This window comes from Ambystoma mexicanum, chromosome 6p (genome assembly GCF_040938575.1).
Source record: "Ambystoma mexicanum isolate Mex_15411 chromosome 6p, UKY_AmexF1_1, whole genome shotgun sequence".
In the NCBI taxonomy this organism is placed as follows: Eukaryota; Metazoa; Chordata; class Amphibia; order Caudata; family Ambystomatidae; genus Ambystoma; species Ambystoma mexicanum.
In genome coordinates, this window is record NC_090935.1 from 1,193,365,929 (window position 1) to 1,193,392,528 (window position 26,600).

The following is a 26,600-nucleotide window of genomic DNA, read 5'->3' on the forward strand; positions in this document are numbered from 1 at the left end:
CTACTCCCTGGCTTTCTCGTGGTAGCCCTTCGTTGGGTTCACGTTCGTCTTTACACCACTGTTCAGTCACTCTATCAAACATGCAGGATTCACTTTCCCTTGATTTCACTTGGCATGCCTCCGTCGGTTTCACTGTAGCCTTCCAATCACAGTTCAGTTAACTTTACCAGTTCTACTAGCTTATAATACTCAGGAACTCTTAATGTCTTTTTAGAGAAATATTTGTTCACTTTCACTGATTCACTCAGGTCCCCCTCCTCCGGGCTCAGACCTTCCTCTGTAGGCATTTCTGGCTTCCCTCGATCGGGCGCAAAACTTAAAACCGCCAGCATCACACTTGTTACTTTGCAATCTTTCATGCTTTCACTTCAAAGTACTTGCCAGTTCAATACAGAGACCTCCAATAGGCGATCGCGTCTTGCCGGATCACTCTGTTATATTGCAGCAAGTCCATTTACTTTCAACACATCAGGCTTCTATCACAGCTGCCGTTCTATGTGCAACCTACAAAACTGGATACAGTTCAAAGTTTTATATTGGCCTCCTCTCCTGAGGCCTTCTGGTATCTGCATTTCTTTGTTAGCATCACAGGGCTATAGGTTAGCTTTATACTTCGCTTCACTTTCTGTCAAAGACTTTCGACTGTACGATGGTGGGCTTGTACCCTTGACTTTATCCTCGTATGACCACTATGACTATTCGCCTTCTCTCTCGGTAACACTCTCAAGTGCTTCAGATTTCTTTTGCGGCTTCTCTCACATGCAAAATTTCGGCATGCTTCATTCTTTTTGACAATGTGCTTTCGCTCGCGGTTTCTCGACAACCCAATGAGCACTTCAAACGTTAATGTCCCTTTTCATTTATAAACATGGGCCGGTCTCCCATTTAACTCACCGGCAGTGGCTAATACAGTTTATCAGGACCTTCTGTCCAGTCAAGACTTTTGGGCCAGCGTGGCACATCTCCTTTGAAGTCCTCACACCGCACATGAAGGAGGTTCTGTTGTGACCTTCAGCAGTAGCAAGGAGTTGTCCCTTTGGGATCCTGCAGCGACCTTCACCCCGCAGCTTGTAGCACCTTGGCCTTTTATTCGCCTCCTGGTCCCGTCTGCTCTGGTCCCATGGTCGCGTCACCTGCCTGGGATTTCCGTCCCTTCCGTTCTGCTGGTCTTGCTCACTTCGGTTGACCCTCTCGCCTTGCTCTCTGGGTGCTCTCATGCTCCACCTTTTATCCCAGTGGGGAAAGGTAACAGGATTCAGGTGTGAGTCGTTAGGATCAAGTGCCTGACTCTGCCTGACCCTGATACTGGGACATATCAACAAGACTGGCTGTGTGTGAGTCTGTATTCTCTTCCAGGGTTTGGTCCATGTAGTAAATGCATAGGAAAGAAATCGAAGAAAAAGGAGTAAAATGAGAGATTACAAAGGGAAAGAGCAAGCAGAAATGCAGGAAATGGAAGGAGCGAAAGAAAACAGAGAGCTAGAAGATATAGCAGAGAGAAAGGCAGAAGAAGATCAGGAAGATATCTCTTCCGAAATATCTTCCTTCGCAAGCTCTTCACTCATCCGCCTCCAACTCCCTCAGGGTTAGTCGCTTCTCCAAGCAGCGAGTTGGTGGTAGATCTTTCTTCTGCTGGGGCGTCCCTCTAGAACAGCCTCCCTGCCTCTCTGAAACTTGAAGAGACCCATCTTTGGTTCCGGAAGCACCTCAAGACCTTCCTATTTGCTTCTGCTTTCTCTCCTCCTCTCCCCTGCTGATCTCCTGGCTGAATCTGAAACTGCACTGGTTACCTGGCTACCCTCTGATCTTGGGCCCAGGTCTGCTCACCGCCAGTTGCACACCCGCACTGCCCCCTGGCAACCCTTGCACTCAGGGATTGTTTCTGTATCCCTACACCCCCTACTAGCACTTGACACCTGATGTCTGCATTTACCCTTGCACTTGCCACCACTTGGCCGCACTCTTATTTATTGTCTTTATTTATTTCTACTATTATCCTATGTACTGCACTGCCCCCTCCCCTTTCCCCCTGCACGTCTCCCCTTGTCCCCTCCCCTGCACTTGCGCAATCTCAATGTGACTTGGCCTAATAGTATCGTCGTCTCGGTATTTCCTCCGTTTCCCCTTCCTTGCCTTGTCGCACCTTGAAACACTTGTGTAAAGACGCGTTATGAATGCCATTTCATATCATATAAAGACGAGCGCAGCTAAAGAAGGAAAAAAGGAGGTTAGAAGTCGAGCGGATCGTTAAAGAAGACAATGCAAGCAAGAAGAAGAGTGCAGAAATGAAAGACAGGGACGAGAGCAGAGAGAGGCACTCTACCAAAGTAGTAGGCATTAAGATAGATTTGGCACGTGTAAATGATGAGGAAGGTATACAGAGAACGCTATGAGAACTCTATAGGAGCAGGAGGAGCAGTGTGGCTGCCCCTCAGGCAGACAGGAGTGTTGAACCCTCTGTGAGAGGGGAACGCAAATTTACAGATCGAATGAAGGGAAAGCAGCAGGATGGCATCATTTTAAGGAGACTTAGTTTCAGTGATGACAGACAGGGGGACAGTGACAGTAGCATCAGAACCAAGGGGTCAGAGGAGGACTCACAGGGGAGTGAGCACGATGAGGAGGCAAAACACGTTCACTGCTCCAGGGAAGTGAGCCTATACAGAAATGCAGTATGGGAAAATTAGGACGGCATGGGCAGAGAAGGGGGAGACGAAGGGCAACTGTCGTGTCCCGCAGGGGGCGGAGGGCCACGAGACACAGACAATATCACTCCGTATGTGCAGAGGATTAGGGCCCAGCCAGGACGGAAAATTACAGGGATGGCAAGGGCATTCACAACTACTAAAGATGTAGCCTTCGTTGACGGCTGGGGTTGGCAAGTGGATCTATGAAAAAGGAAGACTAACATCAGGGATGACATTAGCGGTGGAAGACAGCCATTATTGGCGAGGTAGCAGATGATGTATGGAAAAGAGCAGGAAATCCTGGAGTGACAGCACAGAACATGGCTCATTATGGTTCAATAACTGTAGAGCGACCGTATGGCAAGCTCTATGGGTGCAATACCCAGATACTTCGGACATAAGCGTGATTATAGCACGCAGAATGCGTGAGGACAAAGACCCACTTCAATACATTCAACAGATTCAAGAAAGATGGCAGTTTAAGAAGCTAGTGGGGATAGAGGCTAAACCGTGGTCAGATATCCAGCTATCTATATTGCACTATTGCAGATTAATGCAAGAGAATGTGAGAAAAAAGCCGGAAGAGAGGAAAAAGGAGGAAGCAAAATTAGTGCCGAACAAAATTATCAAAATATACTATGGAGGGGGCGGTGCTAACAAGCGGAGAAGGGGTAGTTACCCAGCACGTGCGGAACAGGCCACAGATGGCAGGGGGAGGTTTCGCAGGACGAGGGGATATGAACCTGTGGTCAGGAGGAGGAGGGATGTCTCTGGGAAGAAGGTTTGGACACCCAATGTAGCAGAACACGGGTGCGTTTCAACGGGGGCAGCAGAGGCCAATGGGGGGTCCCATAGTATGTTGGTTTTGCGGACAAGGACATATAGCCCAAGTGCAGGGATAGAGGACAGATATACCAAAACGGGGGAATGCAACAACAACCCATGTACAAGACTGAGCAGTACAAACACACTCAAGACCACGTGCCCGCGCAGACATATATGCCACAACAGATGCACACGCAAGACATGCAATCACAGGCATACGCACCTCAACCAATGCATACCCAGGATATGTAAATGCAACAATATCAGCCCATGACATATTCACTGAAGACACAGGGAAACATGCAGAAATCACAACCAATGCAACAGGCACCAATCCAACAGAACACCATAGCAACGACAAATACAGGCTCCCCAATGCAGATGCAGACCCTGTGCAAAAACTGGGAGGGGCGACTGTCATAGTCGGCAATCCATTCACAGGGACGGGGATGTCATTATATCCACAATAGGAAAGCCCACAGACAGACCTGATGTGTTTGATCCTATCCGTTACACCTAATCCAGCTAAAGACCCACGTATAGGGGTGACCATAGGTGACAAAACTTTTTCCTTTCTCGTGGAAATGCATAGGTATTTCCTGGTGCGTTGGATTTGGTTCCTTTTACTGCCAAATTATCGCTTTCTGTAGGAGAGCACAACATGACTGTGCTACTGTTATATTCCCAACAGACACCAGTAAATATAATGCATAGAGACATGATGAGCAGACTGAACATGACCATTTCGTTCACTGACAAGGGGATAGTGTGCTCGACACCAGGAATTCATTACATGAACGTAAGGGAACTCATGCAAGTTTATGATGGGCAGACGGTACAGCGGGAGGTGCCAGTAGACACTGAACTATTTTCAAATGGGGTGGAAGTTTTAATCGCATGGCTTCGAGGGATACAGGAGAGGCTTTTACGAATACCGAACAAGTTCTTATTCAGACCAGAGATTCCCTTAGACGAGAAGGAAGGAAAGGTGATCCCAATAGAAATCGAGGCAGCCATAGTGAGAAACAAGATGATAAAATTTCATGGGACAGACGACACAGGACGATCATGGAAGACAGTGATTTCAGTGGGGGAGGATATAGACTGACAGACATGACGGACCAGGAATTATTCCAAGATGATAGATCAGACAATGAGGTGATATTTGACATGAGTATTACACATTGGGTGGGAATACATTATAGGGAAGTACCAAAGAGAATGGCAGTGTTGAGAAAGCAACCTCGACCATTTCTCGAAGAAGACTTAGGGCAGGTACACAGTGTCTTATGGACCAGTAGTCCCTATGACATGGGTTTGTTAAAAGGGATTGGAGCGGTAAAAATACAGCTATCCTACCAAGGGCAAGACAGTATCCCATATTAAGTGAAGTAGACAAGGGCATTTATGAGATAATCGCCACATTGGTGAAGCAGGGAATATTAGTACCTCCAGAATTGTAGTGTAACACAGCTGTGTACTCTGTGCCACAGGTGATGGGGGCTCTTGGCATTTTATCCAGGATTTCTGCCCTTTGAACTGGATAGTAGAGGCAGAATTTCCATTAGTTCCAAATCCAGCGACAATTCTGTGCAGCGTCCCGACGGAAGCTACGCACTTCACAGTGAAAGACTTGAAGAATGCCTTTTTTTCTATACCACTTCATGAAGAATCACATGATCTGACATCGTTCCTATATAAAAACCATAAGATAAACATAAACATATAAGATTACCACACGGGTATTGTGAGTCACCATCCATCCTTAATAGGGTCATTCTAATGGATCTAGGCAACATACAGATAGAGAGAGCATCATCATACAATACGTTGACAACATTTTGATTTGCAACAGGACAGAAGACCAGCATCGAAATATCTCAGTGTACTTACTGACAGTATTAGCAGAAAAGGGCTACAAGGTGGACAAGGCAAAATTACAATATTGACAAAAGGACTTGCTATACATGGGGCAATTGATATCCCAGGACGAGCGAAGGGTGACTCCAGAAAAGTCTGAGGCAATTCCAGAACGCTGGTGCCAAAGACATTGAGGGAGATGTAGCAGTTTCTAGGCCACTGTAAATATTGCCGAGCGTGGGTATTTGACTATAGCACATACACAAGATCTTTGTTAAGCAGACTCTAGGAAGCACGGAAAGGGAATGGCAAGTTGTTATGGACACACAAAATGACTGATGTATTTGAAGAGCTGAAGAAAGCAATATGCATAGCTCTAGTGTTAGGGATTCCAGACTACTGTGACAAATTGTTTCTGTTCTCACACTCCGATGCCGACTGCTGTACTCACACAGAAGACTACCCTAGGACACAAGCCCTTGGCTTATTATAGTGGATGTTTAGACCGTGTGATGAGTGGACATTACTCTTGTGAGCAAGCTCTGGCTGTTGCCACATTCGCGGTAGAGAAGTCAGCGAGTATTACTATGGGGTTTAGTACCACACTTTACTTGGAGCACGCCCTTTTTGCAATCCTCGAAAGGCCCAAAAGTACGTTGACTACACAGAGAGCTTACAGATACAAGCTGTATTATCTCAAATCCAGCAATCAAAATATTAAGATGCAGGACTGTGAACCCAGCGACATTTGTAGCCGAAACAGTGGAGGAAGGAGACTATGTACACGACTGCACAATTACATGGAACAGTATGACGACATTCCCAATGTGGGGGAGTAACCTCTTGAGGGGGAGAAGTGCTTTATATTGACAATAGAATAGACAACCAGGGGAGAGCCATACAGGGGTGGCAGTGGTTACATTAAAAGCAGACGTACAGCAGAAACGATAGTAAGCACTAGATTGCCTTCACATTTTTAAGGGCAGGCAGCAGAATTAGTAGCTCTTATAATAGCATTAGATTGGAGCAAGGGTCAGGAGATTACAGTGTATCGCGACTCGGCGGATGTGACAACTACAGTACACTCTGGACTGTCACGATGCCCGAGGAGGGGCGTCCAACATGCTGACTGCACACCAGTGCAGCACGTGCCCCTATTGTGCAGAGACGCTTCAACTCCCAGCAGCAATAGCGGTCATAGAATGGCAGGCTCACGCGAGGGCGGAAGACACAGTCTCCAAGGGCAACGAAGCAGTGGATGCGGAAGCAAAGCGTGCAGCATATTTTCCAGAAATAACAGACTTTGATACCCATCAAACACAAGCATTTGTGTGGGCAACATGATTTTAAAAGAAGGCTACAACACATTACAAGCTACGCAAATAATGGCATATATGGGGAGGGCTCTGACAGAGGAGAAACAGTTGTGGATGAGAAGGGGATGTTCAATATCCTGCACTTACGCCTTGTGGTGACAAAAAAGCACAGGAAAACGAGTACTCCCAATAGCATTATTACATATTGCACTCACACAATTGCATTACTCTACTCACATGGGTAAAGAGGTACTTGCTGCACACATGGGGTAAGAATGGTTTTGTCCTAATATGGCGGAGCATGTAGCTGCATTTATGGAGAATTGTGTAACGTGTAAAACATGTGCTGCAGGACATACCTTGCGTCTAGTGAGAGGAGCCATACCATGCCCGACTGGCCTCTTCCAACATCTCCATTTAGACTATGTTGATATGATTCAGGTGTGCCAGGGCTACCACTACATGATAGTGGAAGTTTGCCTGTTTTCTCGATGGATCGAACCTGGTCCCTGTTCACATCCTGATGCCCCCAGGGCTGCACAATTCCTCGTTAGAGAGGAGTTCCCACGATGGGGGTGGGGGTTGACAATGGATCTCATTTTGTGAAGGAGAATTTTGAGCATATCCCAACCGTACTGCCTGCCTTTGGCACTGTTTGCATTGCGCAATCAGCCCAGATCCAACCACCATCTAACGCCACCAACTTCCACTGGCTCCTCCCATGAAGGCATTGGCAGACAAATGCAACATCCAACGTTTGTGGAGATGAAATGTACAAATATGTGGCTTCTTTGAAGGCTAGTGCCTCTTATTTCTCGTCATCTGCAGCCACAGGGAGAGAGGTCGAAGAACAGTGAAGACGACAACAGCACCGACAAAACAGACTGTTGAAACAGACATTGTTGTATCCTGCGAACACAGTGTTACTCCGAAACCTTGTGTGGCCATGGTACAAACCAAGATTTGAAGGTCCATTCGTCTTCGAGAAGGCAACAGACAGAGCAGTAAAACTGCATGGTAAAAAAGATTTGTACTATATTGGAGACGTCAAGCCCTGCCGAGGTGGGGCCTCTTACTGACTTAAAGAAGATGATTTTATGCAAGAAGAAGACAAAGTAGGAGAGCCAGAGCCACAAATAACTAGATCCAGAGTGAGAAAGTGATGCAAAGTGGAGAGGCAGTTGGCAGTGACACTTGTATCCTTTGTATCCTGTGTGTTAATTGGATTTCCGGATGAGACAGAGCTGTTGCTGTGTTTACGGTGTACTGTTCCCAGACGACCAGTGTGAATCTGATTAAGGAGCCCACTGCTTTAAGAGCCTGAAGGAGACGCTGTGTGGGCAGATGTTCTCCACCCCCCTGAACTCTGCTAAAAACACTTTGGTTCCGTGAAGCGACACAAAGTGGAGAGGCAGTTGGCAGTGACAGTTGCATACTATGGATCCTGTGTGTTAATTGGATTTCCAGACGAGACAGCGCTGTTGCTGTGATTACTGTGTACCATTCCCAGACGACCAGTGTGAGCCTGATTAAGGAGCCTACTGCTTTGAGAGCCTGAAGGGGAGGCTGTGTGGGCAGATGTTCTCCACCCCCCTGAACTCTGCTAAAAACACTTCTGTTCCACGAAGCGGACACAAAGTGATGCAAAGTGGAGTGGCAGCTGGCGGCTCACGGGGAGCACCAACGCCATCTGGATTAATTGGATAAATGTCTGAGGCAAAAAACAGCAAAAACATATCCACTTTTAATCCGGGGGCCAGCTTGGCTCACAAACTGTAAGTATGCAGAATAAACCAAGATGGACTATTAATATTGATACTGCATTGATGGAGCTGGGTCTGCAGACAGGCAGTCAGGCAGTTGGGCAATGTACTGCTTCTTGTTAGCCTTGGGCACCTCTGGGAGACTGTGGTGGCTTCTCCCTTTGATCCCAGAGGATGCTACAGAAGCTTGCCTCATTATCCCTCTCAAGTTCTAGCTGAAGTGAGGGGTAGAAATTCTGACAGCTGAACGCGTGGACTGTGGGGGACAACCCTGAATGATTGTCAGGGCAAGGCAAACGGCAAGCGGGAAGAGTGAGGGCCTCACCCGAACTTAGCTCTCAATGAGCACACATTGGGTGTTGGATCTGAAAAGAAGACGGCCAGATTGTTTACATAAACCCGACTACATAAAATTAAATCTGCAGCTCAGAAACCCTACCTGTCTTCTTTAAAAGCCTCATCTACTATGCAGGAGGTAACTGTAGGTGGGACCCGGACCGTAGGTGCTAAGGTCCACGTTCATTTGTTTGTTTGTATTATTTGTAATGCGCGCCAGACCCAAGGGTAACCGGACGCAGCAGAGAGAATATGCAAAGCTTACAAAGTTATAGGGAATTACAGTGTTACATAATTTATAATGATAGGAGATAAAGGATGGTACATACTTAACAATAATGCAGATCTGGTCAGTTTATGGCATTAGTATCAGACAAAGTAGTGAATTATATACAGTGTTAATATAATTATTTACATTTATGGTATAAATCTAATGATACATATATACAATCCAGATATACTAGCATACCTGAGGTATCTAATGGTGCATTACGCAATATTGGCATTGATGTTTTTTATAATATTCTTTCTGAAGTATGAAAAGGGTTGGTCTGACCTCAGGTTGTGTGGCAAGGCATTCCATCATTTAGCAGCTAGCACTGGGAAACTAATACTGCCAATTTTGGCAAGTCTAAATCTGGATACTACCAAGCAGTTGGAGTTGAAGGATCTTGTCGGTCTACTAGAGGTTTTTCTTTTTCTTTTATCCGTCAAGTAGCTGGGAGCAGCATTATTGAGAGCTTTGTGTGTCAGGGAGATCATTTTTAAGTGGATTGTATTGTCAGTAGAGAGCCATTTATATTGATGTATAATGGAGGAGATATGTTCCCTTTTATTTATGCCAAGAGCAGCACTTAAGGCATTATTTTGTACGATTCGTAACCTTTTGGTGATAGCTTTGTTGGCACCGCTGTAGAGGGCATTGCAGTAGTCAAGTCGGGATAGTATTAGGACTTTCGGCAGGATCATACAACTATCATTGGATAGGAAGGGCTTGCCTGCTCTTATTAATTTACAGGTGTATGCCGTGGTGGAAGCTAAAGAGTTAACCTGTTTGGTGAAAGACATGGTAGAATCAAGATAAAAACCTAGTGTTTTTACTTCCCTGGAGACCTTGATACTATTACCGTCTATGTTGAGCATGGAATAGTTCGTTGTTGATATTGGCCTGCGTACCCAGGATAATCAACTCTGTCTTATCATCATTCAGGCAGAGGCCATGGGATGCCATCCATGCCTGAATGAGATACACCCTATTCACCAACTCCCTGTCATCGCTGTGATCCCCAGAAAGCAGGAGAATCTGTGTATCATCTGCATAATTAGTGTAGGTGTTACCTAGAAGGTGCAGATCATCGAAGAGTGGTTTGGTGAATATGTTGTACAAAGTTGGTGAGACGCAAGAGCCTTGAGGGACTCCACATGTAATTGGCATGGGGTCCGCTGCTGCTGCTGAAGGGGAGAAAACTCTCATTGTTCTCTCACTCAATAATGATTCAATCCATTTGATGGCATGGGTGGAAAAGTGGGCTGCAGAGTCCAAGTGTCTGCAGAGGACCTTGTGGTCCACGAGATTGAAAGCAGCTGAGAGATCAAGTAGAAGGAGGAGTGCTGTCCTGCCTTGATCTCTCAATTCGTCTATTTGGGTCTTTAGATCAATGAGAGCAGTTTCAGTTCCATGAAGTGGGCAGAAGCCGGATTGTCTAGCTCCCAATAGTTTGTGTAATTCAAGGTGTCTTTGAATTTGTGTATAAGCAACTTTGTCTAGTATCTTCAGTAAGGAAGGTACCGTAGTAATGGGCCGGTAGCTGGTGGGGATGAGGGGGTATAATGTCTGCTTCTTGAGAAGCGGGAGCACCCATGATTGTTTTAGATTAGCCGGGATGTTACTTGTAGCGAAGGAGGCGTTAATACGTTTGGTGATGAAGGGTGATAAGTCTCTGGCTGCGTCTTTTATTATTTGACCTGGGCAGATATCACCTTTGCAATTAGAAGGTTTGAGAGAGAGGATAATTTTCTCTACCTCTATAGTAGTGGTTTTTGTGAAGCAGAATTTATTGGTGGGTTGGTTAATGGTGTCATTAAGCGGCGGCTTATTTGGGAGGTTTAAAGATTCTTTTTTTAGTTGGATTTTGTTTTGCAGCGAGGTTATTTTATTTGCTAAGGCATTTTGGATATTTGCGCACCAGGTCTGATCCTTAATACAGGTATCTGGTGTGGCAATGGGAGACTCAAGTTCTTTCAGAATTGAGAAGAGTTACTGCATACTTGAATTAGAGTTGGCGATGCGATCATTGTAGGAATTGCGCTTTGCCAGGCAGATTTCATTTTTATAGTGCCGAGAAATATTGGTTAGATTAGCCTTATTCTCCTGAGTTGGACATCATTTCCAATCCAATTCACATTTTCTTTTTGTTAGGCATAAGGCTTTGAGTTCTGGCGTGAACCATTTGTTTAAGTGTGCCTTGGGTTTGCTTGTTCGCATTTTGAGTGGGGCGACTTTGTCCATAGTGGCACGCATGATACTATTGTATTCATGAACTAGTGCACTAGGGTCAAGGTTGTCTGGCAGTGCATTTAAGGTTGGAAGGATAGCAGGAATGATATTAACCACTGTCAGATTCTTTTTGTTTCTGGTTGGGCAGGATGGAGCCGTATGTAGGGCTGGCGTGAGTGGTCTGGTGGTTAGTAAGTTAAAGGACACCAGTCCAAGATAGAGGTGTAATAGAGGAGACTGTGACTGTGCAGTTAGAGACAGCGATCCAGTCAAGTATTCCACCCTTCACGTGGGTAGAGGTATTAAGTTTTTTGGGATAGTCCTAAAGTGTTAAGGGTGTTGGCAATAGTTGATGCATGAGCATCTACTTAGTCATTGAAGCCAAGATTAAAGTCCCCTAGTACCAGTAGTTGTGATGTGGTTTTGACATTGTTGGTCAGTAGGTTGGGCAGATCCTCCTCAAAGGTTCCAAGTGGACCCGGAGGTCTGTAGATTAGGTGACTGGTTAAAGATTGGGTATTATTTATGGGGATTTTCGCAGTGAGGGCTTCACAAGATTGCATGGTTGTGACGGGGGCTAGTCTTAGCAATAGGTTAGTTTTGGATATAATGGCGATCCCTCCTTCGCGGGAACCTTCTCGGTTTTGCCTAGATATGGTATAACCGTCGGGAATGGCCAACATAAGTGATGGTCCTGCCGCATTGTGTAACCAAGTCTTGGTTAGAGCAATGAAATCTAAATTAGCTTCTGTGATTAAGTCAGCTAGATCGGTGGCATGTGGCACTACGGATCTTACATTAAGGAGCGCTCCCTTAAAGGAATGTCCTTCAGAATCCATTTTAGTTTGGACGGTGTTTGATGATGTGTTGACATTTGTCTTAGAGTTGCTAGTTTGGAAGTTTATAATGCTGGTAGGACATGAGGAGGATTGGGAACATTACATATCCTGGTATGATGACCTTTAGTTGTCCGCTTTATAGCGGGAAGGAGTCTTCTAGGCGGCTCATATAGGTTATTGAGTCTGGCTCGTAGTTTTTTTTGAAAACTTAAATTTTTATTCAGGTTTACAAAACAGTGTTTAGACATTCCCCAAACCCCCTCCTCTCCCCTATCCCACCACCCCAACTTGTACCCACCCCCCCGACCCCATGTCCAAACCATGTCTGTTGTTCCGGGAGACTTTTATCGTCCTCTCCCTCTCTTCGGGTGTGATGCAGCTAGTGCCCATGACTCCGACAGGCCTGAAGCCGCCTTGCCCCGGGTACCGGGCCTCCCTGTCTTATTTTGCACAGCTCTCAGTCTGGTTTGCCCCGTTGGGACCGAGCTCCCCGCCCAGGATTCAATGGACCTCCCATCCCCACGATTGTTGTACTCCGTACCAGTTCGTAAGGAATGAGCCTATGTCATTGTTCACCATGGCAGTCAGTTTGTCCATCACAAACATGTTTTTTACTTTTTTCATCCAATCTTCCTTAGAAGGGGGCTCCAGGCTTTTCCATTTTTGTGCGAGGGCTACTTTACACGCCCGCAGCATTGTCTCCCACATCCTTGGGTATCGGTGTGCTTCCGTTTCCTCCGGGGGGAGGCCCAGTAGCATCGTCAGGGGGTTTAGAGGTAAGTGTTCCTCTATCACTTCCGCCATCCAGTCCCTCACTGACCCCCAGTACACTTGAGCCTTTGGACAGTGCCACCACATATGGCTCCTGGAGCCTGCTTGACCACATCCCCTCGGGCACAACGGGGACACCGCCGGGAACATCTTAGATAATTTCACTGGGAACCTATGCCAACCCTGCAGTACCTTAAAGTTGTGTTCCATATCGGCGGTAAATAGATTCCCATAGAGTCCTCTGAAATCTCCTCTCCCGCCAGGTCATTCCAGAACTTGCGAAAGTTTCTCCTTCCCTGGAGGTTGTGCGTATTGAGGATTTTATACATGGAAGATACTACCCCTTCCTCGAGGTCGCCGTATCTATAAACTTCTCAAAGGGGGTTAGCTGTCTACTCAGTTTGGGGCCCCACGACTGATCACATAGAATGCCCTTTAGGCGGAGGCACTCAAAGATGGTTAGGGATCCCTGGCTGAGCGCGTCCTTTAGTTCCTCATAAGGCAGGAATTCACCCTCCCTGAACATCTGCCCTGCCCACTCCAATCCCTTGTCCGACCAAGTTTGGGATGACCTGAACCCCTTATTACCCAGGTTGAGGGTGTGGCCCCAGAGGGAGGTCATCGGGGACGGCCATGTAGTGAGGAACGCTGTCTGAGGCCCTTCCTTCCAAATGTCCCAGAGAACCCCCAAGGTCGGGTGGGTTTTCAAATGACTCGGGATTGTTCTTCGTGGAGCCCACACAAGGTCGCGGACCTTCAGGGGGTGAGTGTTCATATCCTCCAGGTATGACCAGTACGTCCCCATTCCTTCCTTCATGTGTTCCAATAGCACTCGGAGCTGGGCGGCGCGGAAGTACAAATGGAAGTCCGGCAACCCAAACCCTCCCTCCTCCCTTGGTGATGTCAGTGTGGTCTTCTTAGTTCTCGGGGTTTTCCCCTGCCATATAAAGTCCTGGATAGCATTCCGGAGAGCCCTGAAAAACTGCTCTGGGACATTGGTCGGAAGGGCTGTAAAAAGGTATAGGAGCCGAGGCAGTACGTTCATTTTAACCACCGTCATCCTGCCATACCAGGAGAGGATCATCCCGCCCCGCCTCCTCAGATCTGATGTGATCCCTGTTATTATGGGGTCGTAGTTTGCAGTAGCCAGTTTAGTTAGGTCCCGTGTGAGGAGAACCCCCAGATATTGTATCTCGGCCTTCCCCATTTCGATCCCGTGAAGCCTGTCTAAGGGGTCTAGCACCGGGTCCCGGAGTCTCATAGGGAGCAGGACCGATTTCGAGGCGTTGATTTTCAGGCCCGAGAAGCGTCCAAACTCGTTCACCAGGTTCAACAGAGGGGGGAGTGAGGAGCTAGGGTCTACCAGGTAAACCAGGATGTCATCTGCAAATAGGGAGAGTTTAAATTCCACCTCCCCCCTGCTGATCCCCTTAATTCCTGGATGTGATCTGATCGCTATGGCCAGCGCTTCAATCGTGAGGACGTATATCAGGGGGGAGAGGGGACACTCCTGTCTTGTCCCTCGAGAGAGGGGGAAGGCATCGGTCAACTCCCCATTCACTTGGACCCTTGCCGTGGGAGCTCTGTAAAGTGCCGTTACCCAGCTCATGATGTGGGTCCCGAAACCCATCTTCCTCAGGAGGAGATCCATGTACCGCCATTCGACCCTGTCGAATGCTTTCTCCGAATCTAAGGAGAGGACACTTGCGTTGAGCTCCGACCGTTACGCGAAGTGGAATAGGTCTATGGTCTTACCTATGTTGTCCGAGCCCTGCCTTCCCCTGATGAAGCCCACCTGATCCCCATGGACTAACTTTGGCAATATACCCTCTATCCGCCTCCCCACCACCTTGGCCAGAATCTTAACGTCAATGTTTAGCAGTGATATGGGCCGGTAAGATGCACTCTGCAAGGTCCCTCCCCTCCTTGGGTAACACTGCGATGATAGCCCCCATCATGGAGTCGGGGAGAGTTTCCCCCTGTAGCATGGAGTTGATGACTCTCACTAGGTAGGGGATTAAAGAGGCTCGGAATCTTTTGTAAAAATAAACGGAGAACCCGTCATCCCCGGGGGTGGTTCCCACTTTCATCCCGCTTATCGCCTTGGCTACCTCTTCCTCGGTCACTGGCCCTTCCAGACCCTCGGACATCTCCCTAGACAAAGCGGGAAGTTGGACTGAGTTCAAGAAATCTTCTATCGGAGCAGATCCCCCATCATATTCGGATGAGTACAGGGTCTCATAATATCGGCGAAAGGCTTCTCCAATGTGGGAAGACTCGCAACCCAGAGTTCCCCGAGCGTCCCTCACTTCCTTCACCATTTTGCTCCTCTGGACCTCCCTCAGCTTCCAGGCCAGGATCCTGTCCGCTTTGTCCCCTTTCTCATAGTACTTTTGCTTGACCATCTGAAGACTTCTCTCTGTTTTGTGGAGGAGTAAATCCTTCAGCTGGAGCCTGTAATCCTCCAGGGCGGCCACACGGTCGCGTTCCGGCTCTCGGTCCGGGGAGCCCCTCGGCTGGAGTCAGGCGATTTTTTCCTGGAGGGTCTTCTCCTGCGCCTCTCTCACCCTTTTTGCCGATGCACCCTTTTGGATAAGAACACCCCGTAGAGTCGCCTTGCAGGCATCCCAGAGCGTGTGTGTGCCCACTTCCCCATTGTCGTTTAGTTAAAAAAATTCTGTTATGGCGTCTGCAATCTCTTGGGCGTGGACCTCGTCCTTTAGTAGGGCATCGTTGCATTTCCAACGGCCTCTGCGTTCTTTCCACCATCCCCCCGATATTGTAACCCACACCATATCATGGTCCGACCAGGGTACGGGATCGACCCTGTAGTCTGCCACATATGGGCAAAGGGTTGCGTCCAGCAAAATATAGTCTATCCTTGAAAACGAGGCATGCATGGCAGAGTAGTATGAAAAAGAGGGGATTCCTGTTCTGGGGGTCGGAATGGAGTCTGAATTGAGTCTACCAGGCCCAGCTCTTCGTTCACCCTCCGGAAGGTACGCGCCGTGGACTCATCCGAGGGTCTGGAGTTCTGGGGGCCCACCCGCTTCCTATCCAAAGATGGGTCCAGCACCATATTGAAATCTCCCCCTACTACCAACATGCCCCGTACAAATAGATTGAGCTTCTGCTCTACTCCCTCCCAGAATTGGGCCTGGCCATCATTCGGGCCGTACACCACCGCCAGGGTCAGAGGGAATCCTTGTAAGGTGCCCCTCACCAATAGAAAACGGCCCTCAGGGTCCTGTAGGGTGGCTTCGCTAGTGAAGCGGACATCCCTGGCTACCAGGATGGCCACCCCTCTTTTCTTCCCCTTGTGGGATACATGGAAAAGCTCCCCTATGCCTCCCCCTCTCATTTTGGGTTCCTTCCCCCGCACCCAGTGTGTTTCTTGCAAAAACAACAGGTCCAGGTTAGCCCTCCTAAATTCTCGGCAAACCAGGGACCTCTTGGTGGGGGTGTTCAAGCCCCGCACATTCAGGGTGCCCACTCCCAGGGCCGGTTGGCAGTCAGCCATAATCTAAGTCGCCAGATCTGTTGGGCACCTGCCTAGCATCACTATTCCCTTTTCGCTCCCTTAGTCTCATTGTTAGGACATTATTTGAACCTTTCCCCAACTCGTCCCCGAACCCCTTCCCCAACCAGAAACCCCCAACTAACTTTGTCACACCCTCCCCGGCGTCCAGCCAATTAGTTCTGCCATACCTGGCATTAGGCTGGACCACCAGACTGCCCTTCCCGACCGGGCATTCACTTCCAAGCTCTTTGTTATGAGCCCCCCCCTCTGTTTCTTCCCCACTGTTGCCCCCATCTTACTTGCTGTCCTGGGGGAATCTTTGTTCATCCGGACCATCATTGTGTCGGGTCCCGCCCCTTTAGCGGAAGGGTCGCCCCGATCCTCAGTCCTCTGAGTCATTGCGCACCCCCTCCCTCCCGGACGGTGGGGTGTTTAGCTTCCTGGATTTTCTTGAGCTGGTTTTCCTCCTCCTGGACCCAGGACGGTCCGAGGTCCCCTCCCCGATCGCCGCCGGGCCCACCGGGCCTCTTCCGGGGGTAGACTCCGTCACGTAATCCTGAATGGCCCCTTTTATATCCTCTTCTGTGATTAACGATGTCCATTAGCCCATGTATTCAAAAGTCAGGGAGAATGGGTACCCCCATCTGAAGCGCACCCCTTTGTCCTTCAACAGTTGCGCGAGGGGGCGGCACATTCTCCGCTTCGCCAAGGTGTAGGCGGAAAGGTCTTGGAATATTGAGATCCCTGCGTTGTTGTAGGAAATCACCCCCGCTTTCCTTACCTCCTCCGGGACCTTTGCCTTGTCCGTATAATAGTGAAAGCGCGCAAGGATCCAGCGGGGGCCCCCTGCCGCCCGCTCTGTGCACACGATCGAATGTCAGCTCCGTGGTCATCTCTTCAGCAAATAGGAGGGTGATTATGTCTCGCACCACACGGGTTAAGTCTCTCTCCGTTTCCCCCTCCACTTCGGGAACCCCACAAAATCTGAGATTGTTCCTCCTTTCCCTATTTTCGTAGTCGTCCATTTGCCTGGCCCTCTCCTCGTCTCTCTTTTCCAGGGCCGCCAGCCGCATCTCCATTTGCACCTCCTGCGTAGCTGAGGACGACTGATAGGTCTCCACTTGCAAGAGCCTGTCCTCCACCTTGTCCACCCTGTTGTCCATTTTTTCCAGTTTCTGCGCAATGTCTGATCGCATATCCCGGATCTCCTGGAGTATGGATGCAAATCCTCTCTCCATAGCTGCTGCGGAGTGCGTCGGGGCTTCCGAATGGGCCATGCTCCCGTGGTTTGTGGGGTTCTTGTTTTTGTCACCAGCCCCCTCGTAGCAAAAGGTTTGCAGGGTCTCCTGCCAGTTCATACAGGCATTTCCCGTTCCTGCTTCGCTGTCCCCCACAGGCTTCGGGGCGAGGGGATTGCCCTCTGGGGCCTAGTGGATGGGTTCGCGCGGCGGGAGGAAACCTTTGGGCGGGCACACGCCCCACCAGAACCGTGTGGGGGCCTCACACCCGGGTCCTGTAAAGTCCTGGGGGACTGCAGGTGGGCACACGCCCTGCGGCCTAACGCAGGGGACTCCACCTACCAGAAATGAGCGGCAGATAATTTCTCGGGTGGAGGGGTCGTGGGATGGAGGCCCTCCGGGTCCTCGACCTCTATTGTCGTCGTCTGTCTCTTCTTCGGGCACGGGCTCGTGGGCCTTTCGCAGGAGGGGGCCACCCCTCTCTTCCCTGGGCGTCGCCTCGTCTCCAGCCTGTGGAACTCACACCCAGGCTCTATCACTGCGGGAACCCTGTCCGTGGCGCTTCTGTTCGTCCGCGTCCTCTTCCTGCTTCAGGATCGATGTCCCAGGTCTACGTGTCTACCCTCGGTGATGGGCGGAGGGCTCTCCGCGTGGGCCCAGCACTCCGATGGGAATCCCCCACCTTGCCGGGCAACGCCCACGCTGCGGGTCCGCGGTCGAGGGATCACCCCTCCAGGCCCTCCCTTCGCTCCGTCGCTTTGGGCCGTGAGGTCCGATCTCCGGCTTCCCGATGCCCCCAGAGTCCGCTCTTTCGCTCAAAAGGGGCGCAGGGGGGTCCAGCAGCCGATCCAGCACTGTGTTGCCGCCGGGGGGGACTCCGGGGGGGGGGGGCCTCAATCCCTTTCAACGGCCCGAGTACGGCAGGAGAGCAACGCTCAGGCTGCCATCACCTGCGCGCCCCCTGGTTGCCTCCCCCTGGCTCGTAGTTTAAGGTTTCTATCGTAAGTCGGATTAGGGCGAGAGGCGTAGGCTGGTGGGCCTGGTATGACATGGAACATAGGGCTAGTGTGTCCAGAGTAGTTAAGTACCATTGGTGAGATGGGTGGGAGATGGGGAGCATGAGCTAGCTTGCATGGGGGGACTTCAAAGTGGCAATTCTGAGTACTGGAGACATAGAATGTGGACATCCCTATTGTAAGATAGATACTAAGTAATCTTGACATAGTGCGGGGCTAACACTAGCGACTAATACTAGCGACTAACAGTACCATTTAGGGATGTGATAGGCTGAGATTTCAGGCAATCTAGATGTAGTTTACTAGTAATAGTCCCAATGTGGAGAGGACTTAGTCAATCTAGATGTGGTTGTGGTGTAGAAGTGGTAAACTTGGCAGGAAACTGGATGCAGTATGCTAGATAGCTAGAGTAGTCCTGGAAGAAAGATTATTTAGTCATTCATTCTAAATACAAGTTTGCTGATATTGCAGGGATAGTTAGGTTCACCACAATTGAAATGCAATTTGTCTACATAGTCTAACAAGGTTGGTCAGGTACGTAGCAGTCTGAAAACACTGTGCTACCTTGGTCCATGTGCTCTAAATGTAAGATAACTATGTGGCTAAAACGAGCATGTTAAACAAGCATGAAAAATAGTCTAAGTGCATTTTAGCAAGTGTGTCATGTGCTAATCGGTCCAGATACCATTTACTCAGCAAAGACTAGTGTATTCAAGTAAACTAAGAACATTTACCAAGAGTGTCATATGCTATTCAGTCTAGGTATCATTTACTAAAGTGACCGAAATCTAAATGGCAAAAACAAGCAAGTTAAACAAGCATGTAAACTAGTCTAGGTACATTTAGCAGGTGTTACATATACGAATCAGTCTAGATATCATTTGTTAGTGTAACCCAATTAAGGCAATGATTTGCAGACATTGTGCATACGCAGAGACTACTATACATTAGAGGTATAATGGGGGCATGTACCATCTAATGTTGCCTTTAGTATTGTAGCGCATGGCTGAACACGTGAGCAGACGGTGTTCGGTATAACAAGCTTTGAGCAAAGCAGGAGCAGACAATAGGTCGGTGTGAGCGCTATACGTCCAACTCCATACAGTACAATGGATGAATGGCGGGGAGTCACGTACGGAGGCAAAGATCAACTTCCTAACTAGCAGATAATCAGAGCTATACTGACGGATAGGCAGGTTATAGATAGGGTTATACTTATTTCTAAGCTCCGTCTACAGATGGGAAAGGAGACGAGGCTGTGGGCGCACGTTAGGCTTTTAGATAGATAGCGAGGCTGGGTAAATAGACATGTAATAACAGCATTAATAATAGTCCGTACATAGGCGAGTCACGCAGTGTTATAGAGTGATGTTGGTGACGCAGTAGTGGAGTGGGGATACATTTCATGGCCACAATAGCACTTTGAAGTTAAGAGAGAGTACCTCGAGTGAGCCAGGGTGTCGCAGATGTAGGGGGTCTGGCAAAGGCAAACACAGGCATAAACAGGCAAGAAACAGGAAGGAGCCTTGTTTCTGTGTGCCTTGTAACAGCCTCTGGGGAGGACCAGGCAAACGGAGGGGAGATAATTATGAGGGAGGAGTCATTAGAGGGGATAGATCCAGTGGAAATGAGAGGCCCTATATTGCTGGATCGATGTCCCATTGACAACAGGGTTGAAATAGGCTTTGTTACGGGGTCCCCCGACAGCATTCTCCAAAAGGCGGTGGACCAAGGCCCAGACAAGGAACTTACGTTGACTAATGATACACAGGCCTTGGCCAGTGTTAAAACGAGCGAGAATCAGCCCAAAGTGACTCGGAGTGACACTCTTGGAGCCGCAAATTCATTAAGATTAATTACACAGGGGGAAGAATCTTGGGGAACCTCTGAAGAGGCACATTCAGCTTAACCTATGAGATCTCCCCCAGTGGTCTATAGATGGCAATTCTAACTCTAGCTCCTGAACAGCCTAAAGAAAATCTGCACATTCCATGGGTAAAACATTGTGGAAGCCTCCTTCCCTTACCTCCGAAATGCTACTCTCTAAACAGAGATTTTTCTTTCAGAAGGCAGATATTAAAAATACACAGCCAGTAGCTGAGTCTCAAGCAGGATTGAATAATACTCATTACTCTGCATTGATGGCCATTTAAAAAATGAATACCACCACTAATAAATAAGAGGGCCCCAGAGAGCTGGCTTCCAGTACAGGTGGGAAGCGTGTAGAGGCTCCCCAACCCACTCTGGACGAGAGGATTAAACAAAGTATGGTCACGGAGGAGCGCCCAATTATGAATAATACCACTAATGAGGAGCCCCACCAAGAATCAGATATACCACCCTCGGATGAGGACCTCTTAACAGCAATGGAAATGGTCTTAAACGATCAGATAAGAGATCAATCCACTATTCTCACCATGTTGCACTCAAAAATGGTTCTTATAGAAGGCTTTGTTACAGCAATTCAAATGAACCTGGATAAGAATACAGAGCAGATTATGCGTATTTTACACGTTATGATCGATCCCATTAGCCACGAAAAGAATAAAAGACAAGCGGACTTGGATAGAGTGAAAGGTGCAAGTATTGTTCAAGTTGAAGGTAATGAGTCTCGAGTCACCCCAGTTATTAATGAGATAGATCAAGTGGCAATGGGGGTTGACAAAACTCAAAAACCTGTAAGAGACAAGAAGTGCCCGTCTGTTCCTGTGAAGCATATCCAATACATGTGAACTTTATCACGAAGTATTCGCGAGACTGTACATTTCTGTACCCTATTTTGGATAATCATTGGCCCATTTTACTTCTAGACCCAGATCTTACTCCATATATCTCAGAGCGACTCAAAATTATCTTCACGAAAGTACCAACTTTGAGAAATATGCTTAGTCCCTCTTTCTTAAAATCTGAACCAACCAGACACAGAGACTGGCTATCTTCAACCACTAAACCAGTTGGGTTGCACAAATGTGGCTCATGTAACTTTTGCCAATATACACGATTACCCACTAAGATTTTTGAATGCCATGGAGGGTTACAGGTAAAAATCAAAGAGTTCATTAATTGCTGTTCGAAATTTGTAATTTATGGAATACAATGTGTTTGCAACAAGATATATATTGGCAGCACCATCCTAGAAGTGTGAGTTAGAATACGGGAACACCTTGCCAATCTCAACAGTCAAGATCAAAGATTACCCTTTGCCCCCCACTGGCAGACTTATCAACTGGACCACCGCAAAGATATCAGATTCATTAGCCTGCAGCGATTAAAACCACATGCGAGAGGTGGTGACAGACAACTAATGTTGCGCCAACAGGAAGCACGCATAATATTCAAATTACGCTGCCTTTAACTTGGACTCAATCAGGAACATGAGCTTAATGTTTTACTCTAACTTAGTTGATTAATGCAACCTAATACTAGAACATTCAACTATATGTATATATCTTCATCAAATGGTTAAGGTTTAAAGTCAGAAATATATTTCACTGCATTTGCCTTTATTGATTAAGGTGACTACCACTCGTTTGCTGCACCTGAACACTTGTCTTCTTGCACCTTCCACTAATTACAATTTATGTGAATCTGATTACAATTGCTTATTTAACATTGCACTAAGGCATCTATTGGTTCGAGTATTCACAGCTCCATCTCTTCATCCAGACACAGTACCGTTGGTACTATGCTGTGTCACAACATACACCATTAGACTAGACATCCAACTGGACTATTCGATTGACATTAGATTGCTTTTTTCGAACTGCAGCTTGAAATCAAATTAAAATATGGACAATGTGCAGATATTTAATATGTCTTGGCTCATACACCATATTGCAACAATCATAGTATAACGCAACTTAATCTACTTCTAAAAGCATTTCCGGAAAAGGGCTGGTTGCTATGCAATGCGCTAATCATGTGATACATCACATGACCAGAAGTGAATGAAAGAACACTACAGCAAAAGCACTTGCAAGGCGAAGACATACGCTTTCTGACGGCATACCTCAACTCTGCAAGGAAGCAGATAGCACCATTGCTGAACGCAACAATGCGATAAACCTGGTAAGTGACAGCTTGCAAACAAATCTCATAAATATAGTTTCCAAAGGCTAACGCTTTCGCAAACCCAATCAGCCATATTTACGCACTTTCCGGGTATCTGTTAACTTTTCAGTTACCAGTAAACTTATCAAGAGGAGCCACCCGGCGCCATACCTTGCAAGCGACATGCATATACTATAAGAAATATGAACATCATGCTTTGCAAGTCACAGGTAAATTGAAAATATAAGAGCACTCGAACCACACTCTTAGGTGCTGTATTTTCTATGAATGGTACTAAGCAGACGTTCCAAATATATATCTATATGAGCGTCAATCACTCATTTATACAGACTCTCTGGGTTTTTCTGCTAATTTTTCAGTTACCTGTGAACTTATCAAGATGAGCCAACCGGCGCCATATTTTGCAAGCTACATGCATTTACTATAAGAAAAACGAATATCACCCTTTGAAAATCACAGGTAAATCTAAAATAAAATAAGTTTGAAAAATATAACCACTGCGTCCAGTAGGAAACATAAATTTGAATATCAGACACAGCATTTTCTAAATCTCTACTTTTTCACTAGATATAGAGTTTCACTCACAGGTAAATCAAATCTCACTTACAACTTCAGCATGTAACTGTGTTCTGGATGAAAATATGGTACCTGGTTAATCTCATAGCAAAATGACTCCATATATGTTTCAAGCACAAAAAGGAATTAGCCTTATCAACATTATTAAATAAGACTAGTATTAGAACAGCTCACTAACAAATGTCTAAGTTGCATCATCCATATCTCTGAAAAGAGAAATAGCAACCGTGAGCTATAATTAATTCAAATGCTTTACTAAATGTGCAAACCGTGTTAATGCACTAATATACAAAGAATATGATAGAACAATCAAGTTCTGACCAACAGTGAGTAACCATCATCTCCTAGCTCTCCCCCCCCCCATCTTTTTTGGTCTGTCTTCTTCTCTTCCAGCTACACCATTAGAATGAACAAGATTGCATCCTAATTTGATATGGCTTAATATTATGCTCAAATGTTTCCAAAATTGAATGGATGCTCCGTATAAAAAACATCACTGTACGCCCTGAGGACGACCTTAGATAGTCGAAACACGTGTTGGCGTAGTTCGGAATCTACTAAATATCAATCAGAAATCTGCAAATTACTTTGCTCTGCTCAACATTTGTATTCACGTTGGTTTGAATTGATCTGCAAACTATTCTGTATTGCCCAGTATTCGTATTCACGTGGTTCCAATTGTATGCACTTAAAAGACGTTAACATTATAGGTACACAATTGGTATGATCATTCCTTAATACCAACTTGAACTATCAGATTTTGCATTTATAGATGCTGAAATTAGAGGTACACAATTGGTATGATAATTCCTCAATACCAACTTGAACTATTAGATTTTGTTTGCCTATTATTTGTTTTGTGCTGTTTATTAAATATGACTAAACCAAATACTCATTGAAAGTCTTATGTTGCAACATTACCTGTCCCGTTGAAACTTTAGCAAGTGAGCACAGTCAGTGAGGACACGCACTCAAGTTCCTCCATTATCATCCCAGTATTTAAGAAGGGCGATAGGTCTAATCCATGCAATTATAGGCCTATCGCCCTTCTGGATGTAATGGGTAAGATCTTTGGTGCGCTGGTATTGAAAGCCTTCAACATCTGGAAGCAGAGCTTGGGTCGGTATGACAAATGGCAGGTGGGATTCGAGAAAGGCATAGGGACCTCCCTGAACCTGTTCCTAATTAATCTAATAAAATCAAGAGTGAAATCGAAGGACAAGGGAAAAGTCTACCTAGCCTAGAATCGATCTCGCCCAGGTCGTTGGATATCATAGAAAGAGAAACTCTGGAAGAAGTTGAAAGATTGGAACTGCCCGAGGGACATGAGAGAAGCTATCGCTGCGTTACATACGAATACTGTGCTATAAGTGAGGCTAGACAAAGGCGGCCACCTATCAGACCCCATACAAACATCTAAAGGGCTGAAACAGGGGTCCACCTCGGCCCGGCCATGTTCAATTAGTTTATTTCGGACATATCCAGTGCTTTTGACGATATTCAAATTTTTACCCCTAGAATAGCCAGAGAGACATTGGGTCACCTGCTTTCTGTGGACGACTAATACTACTGGATCAAACTCAAGTGGGGCTGCAGAGACAGTTAAATGCTCTGGCCGCTTACGTTGATGAGAATGGACTAAAAGTAAACGTGGCTAAGTCAAGAATTTTTACTCTGGGGGAAAAATTGGACAAAAGATCGCAAAAAAACAGGCTTGGTACCTAAAGGGCAAACAAAAATCACAGAAGTCCAAAATATCACCTATTTAGAAGTTTGTGTGAACAACAGTGCAGTGGATGCACCTCGAGAGGCCAGCCTAAGGCGCATGATCAGAAAACTGGCCGCACAAGTACGCATAATCCAAGGCAAGCACTGCAAATTCACACTTCGACCCGTGATTGACTTCTACACAGTGAAAGTGGCCCCAATGGTTTCATATGGCTCGGAGACTTCATTTCTTTTCCCGCCGTCGATATGGCCGAAATTAGAAGGCTTATTTTGGAGACAGGTCCTCGCACTGCCATCAAGTTTACCGATCCAACTAATAAGAGAAGAAATGGGCTTGGTCTCCTTATTTACCATTACCCAATGGAAAACTTTAGCCTTATTCCAAAAGTGATTGCTGGATCACCCGAGGGAGGCTTTAAAGTGCTAAATAAAGCACTACAGTATAACACTAAATCTTCATTCGAGGCATGGAAAAATTCCTGCGTAAAGATTCTGCATGACCTGAGTTCCTCAGAAGATACCTTGATGGCCAATCCGGCCAAGGTAAAAAGAAAACTATTCGATCAAGACTGGATTAGCAACAGGGAAAAGGTGAGAGAATTAAATATTTACGGTCGCAATGGGTTAGAACATAGACCCAGAGGGAAACGTTTGCGATATCTGGAAAAATGTCCAAGCACTCATTTAAGAAGTCCATTTCTGTGCTTCCGGTTGAACTTGATGCCCACACGAGAAATCATTGAAGTAAGAAAAGCAAAAAATCTCAGAAATGATGAATGCAGACTATGTAAAGATCAGAGGGAAACATTGTTCCATCTGACTTTAGTATGTCCAGAGCTAAAGCTGCAAATGACAACGTGGACTGTGGATGAATGGTGGTCTGCTTTGTTACAAGGCAATTATTATTATTATTATTATTATTTATTCGGATTTGTAGCACGCGCATCAGCCCTAGGGCATTGTGACGCTTGTTACAGACATATCTTAGTTACATATACATGATCATCCATAGGTTTACAGGCAAAATGACATTTGTACAAATTTACAGAGAAATATATTTACAGAGGCACGAGAGTTACATTTTATTGCACAAGGAGTGAGATCTTAAGTTTCCTAGGAAATGCAGGGAGTGAGTTTTCTACTCTAATGTCTGTGGGTAGTGCGCTCCAGGACTTGGCAGCAATATATGGGAAACTTAAGCTGCCGGCTTTGGCTCTCTTGATGCGTGGGATGTGGAGTAGGTTAGTGTATTGTGTCCTTGTGGGACGTGTGGAGGAGGATTTGGAGATAGTCTCAGATAAGTATAAAGGAGCAGAGAGAGAGAGGAATTTATGCGCGAGGGTGAGGATTTTGAGTGTGATACGCTCTTTGGGAGCCATTGAGCTGATTGTCTGGCCTGGGAGAAATACTCCCTTCTTGAGATGCTAAGGGCAGCCCGGAGAGCATTGTTCTGCGTGACTTGTAGTCTATGTTTTTAGCGGATGTGCCTGCCTGGAGTGCGTTGCAATAGTCTAATTTGGCTCCAATGGTTGCTTTAGCTATTGATAGGCAGTTGGG

General features: G+C 46.8%; 1 protein-coding gene across 7 annotated transcripts in view; it reads right to left on the reverse strand.

The window, feature by feature from the left end:
- NMRK1 (nicotinamide riboside kinase 1) overlaps nucleotides 1–26,600 on the reverse strand; it is a 665,849-nt gene that overhangs the window by 303,806 nt on the left and 335,443 nt on the right. Inside the window, exon 9 of one of the 7 annotated variants that reach the window (XM_069625836.1) lies at nucleotides 4,962–5,205. The exons of the other annotated variants lie outside the window; for them this stretch is intronic. Within the exon in view, the coding sequence (XP_069481937.1) occupies nucleotides 5,165–5,205 (41 nt within the window). The 3' untranslated portion in view covers nucleotides 4,962–5,164. The remainder of the gene's footprint in view (nucleotides 1–4,961; nucleotides 5,206–26,600) is intronic. 7 annotated transcript variants of the gene reach the window in all.